Source organism: Myotis brandtii, unplaced genomic scaffold (assembly GCF_000412655.1).
Source record: "Myotis brandtii unplaced genomic scaffold, ASM41265v1 scaffold1656, whole genome shotgun sequence".
In the NCBI taxonomy this organism is placed as follows: Eukaryota; Metazoa; Chordata; class Mammalia; order Chiroptera; family Vespertilionidae; genus Myotis; species Myotis brandtii.
Window position 1 is genome coordinate 24,811 of NW_005356070.1, and position 2,632 is coordinate 27,442.

Genomic DNA, 2,632 nt, shown 5'->3' on the forward strand with positions numbered 1-2,632 from the left:
CTCTGTAAAATATCAATGAAATATATTTAAAAGAAAAAAGAAAAATAAGAAAAGTATATTGTATTGATTTTTTTACATAGAGAAAGGGAGGATAGAGAGTTAGAAACATTGATCAGCTGTCTCCTACACACCTCCTACTGGGGATGTGTCCCCAACCAAGGTCCATGCCCTTGACCAGAATTGAACCTGGGACCTTTCAGTCAGCAGGCCGATGCTCTATCCACTGAGCCAAACCAGTTACAGCTTGGAGAATATTTTAAAAAGAGGTTTGTGTCTATTTTTTTTTTTACTTTTTATTCAATCCCAGAAATTTCCCTCCTCAGTCCTCCCCACTCTAATTTTTTACCAGGAGACAGTCTGGCAGACACCTCCCAGTGAATTTCATGTAACCCCGATATGTCTTCTTTGAGTCTCATGTATGAAAAAGGTGCACAACTGCCGTTCCTCTTACCATTACTCAATCTGTTGTTATTTTGCTTCCTGGCAAATATTGCCAACTTGGGTCAAAGAAACTTAGAAAAATTCCCCACAGGTTTGGACATTCCTTACAACAACACCAAAAGCAATTGACTCATGTGAAGCAGGTGCAAGTTACATGGAGGGGTGTCAGCATTTCCAGGGTGTCAGCATTGACTGAAGACAGATTTACAAACACAAATTTAGAGCCAACCCAGAACACAGCAAGCTAGAGGTTTCTTGTTGCTGCCAGAGAACTGAAGAAAATGCTCAAGGCTCATGTGGCTTTGTTTGGTATGTGTGTGTGACTGTGTGTGTGTTTCTTTAATCCTCACCCAGGGATGTTTATTCTCTCTCTCTCTCTCTCTCTTTTTTTTTTACCCTCCCTCGACTTCCATCTGAGATTCTGCACTCTCTCCCATGCTTCCATGTCTCTGGATCCACTCCATTCTTCAGTTAATTTTGTTAATTAGGTTCCATCTATGTGTGTGATCAAGTGATGCTTTTCTTTCTCTGACTGACTTATTTCACTTAGCATGATGCTCTCCAGGTCCCTTCATGCAGTGTGAACGGTTAAGAGATACTTCCTTTTTACCGCTGGGTAGCATTCCATGGTATAAATGTACCACAGCTTTCCAATCCATTCTTCTGATGGGCATTTGGGCTGTTTTTAAATCTTAAGTATTGTAAATTGTACTGCTATGAACATAGCGGTGCATACATTCTTTCTGATTGTTGTTTCAGGTTTCTTAGGATATATTCTTAGAAGTGTGATCACAGGGTCAAATGGGAGTTCCATATTTAATTTTTTGAGGAAACTCCCTATGTTTTCCATAATGTCTGCACCAGTCTGCATTCCTACCAGCAGTGTACTAGGGTTCCCTTTTTTCCATATCCTCACCAGCACTTGTCCTTGGTTACCGGTAGCCATTCTGACAGTTATGAGGTGGTATCTAATTGTTGCTTTAATTTACATCTCATTGATGATCAGTGTCTTTCACCATTTTCTCACATGTCTCTTGGCCATCTTATCCACATTGCAGCCCAGGCAGAGTTGACACTTCGAATGGCCCCAGAAGCAGATGCTCTTAAATAGTGATGTCTGTTTTGAGACATTAACTTCGTTCAATGGAGGCAGGTTAGATGAGTTAGTGAGCAACCTCTGCAAGCTACATTTAGCCTGAAGGAGACAGATGCCTAATGGCCTGAAAGAAGACACAATGCCTGCCATTCAGAAGAGAGCTGGTCCTGTAGAAAGATATGCAAAACCAGCAGCTAAAGGAAGCCAGGCAGGTGCCTCAGAAACAAACTTGCCCTAGAAATCACCTCCCCTGAAGGCACTGGAGGGTCCTGAGTATACTTGGTGTTTTCTTGGGCTAATTGCCCTCAAAACCAGTCCTGGAGTCAGCTGAGAAAATACAGGATCCTGGCGTGGAGCCTAGGAACTACATTACCCAGAAGTCCGCGCGCGGAATGTCACCAGGCCGAGCCAATGGAAGCTCAGAAAGGGCGTTTCCGTTTTTCAAGTTCTGGAGCGCGTGACCGGTAGTCTTTTCTCCATTTTGTTTTAAGCGGTGGGCGGTACCTGGTCTCATAGTCCAGTGGAGAAGGCTGGAGAGTGGTGCTCCCCGCCTCGCAGCCCGTGGTGGGAGCCTCCAGTGGTGCTCACAGCGCACACGTGGGATTGAAGCTCGGACTCGCCACCAGACCCGCCCAGGGCCCGGCCAGGGACCGCCGTTCCTGCAGCGGCTTCTGCTCCCGCCCCGCTCCGCCCACAGAGTGCAATGGCGGCGCCGGTGCTGAGGAGCTGGGCTGAGGTGAGTTTGTGTCCCCCAGGCCCTCACCGCCTCTTACACCGAACAGCACAGCCCGGGTGCAGGCGCCTGTCCTGCAGCTCAGTACGCTAGGAGGACCGTGAGGAAGGTGGAGGGGAGAGAGGAGTGTTGCGGCTTCTGAGGACACAGCAGGTGCAGGGCAGAGAGGACGGGGGTGACTTGCATCTGAAGGTCCCTGAGGATGTGGGCTGTGAGTATTGACGGAAAGATCAGAGGCTGCAGGGTGGACGTCACAGACTCATTCGGGGCTTTCCCGGGTGTGGGGTCCATCAGGGGCCTGGGGTGGGCCTGGATCCGGCTGGACTACAAGCTCTCTACACGCCATATGCCAAGTTCATGGG

At 47.8% G+C, this 2,632-nt stretch overlaps 1 protein-coding gene across 1 annotated transcript in view; it reads left to right on the forward strand.

The window, feature by feature from the left end:
• Window positions 1-1,907: 1,907 nt before the first annotated feature.
• LOC106725483 (zinc finger protein 547-like) overlaps window positions 1,908-2,632 on the forward strand; it is a 12,221-nt gene continuing 11,496 nt past the window's right edge. Inside the window, exon 1 of the mRNA XM_014536832.1 lies at window positions 1,908-2,273. Within this exon, the coding sequence (XP_014392318.1) occupies window positions 2,241-2,273 (33 nt within the window). The 5' untranslated portion in view covers window positions 1,908-2,240. The remainder of the gene's footprint in view (window positions 2,274-2,632) is intronic.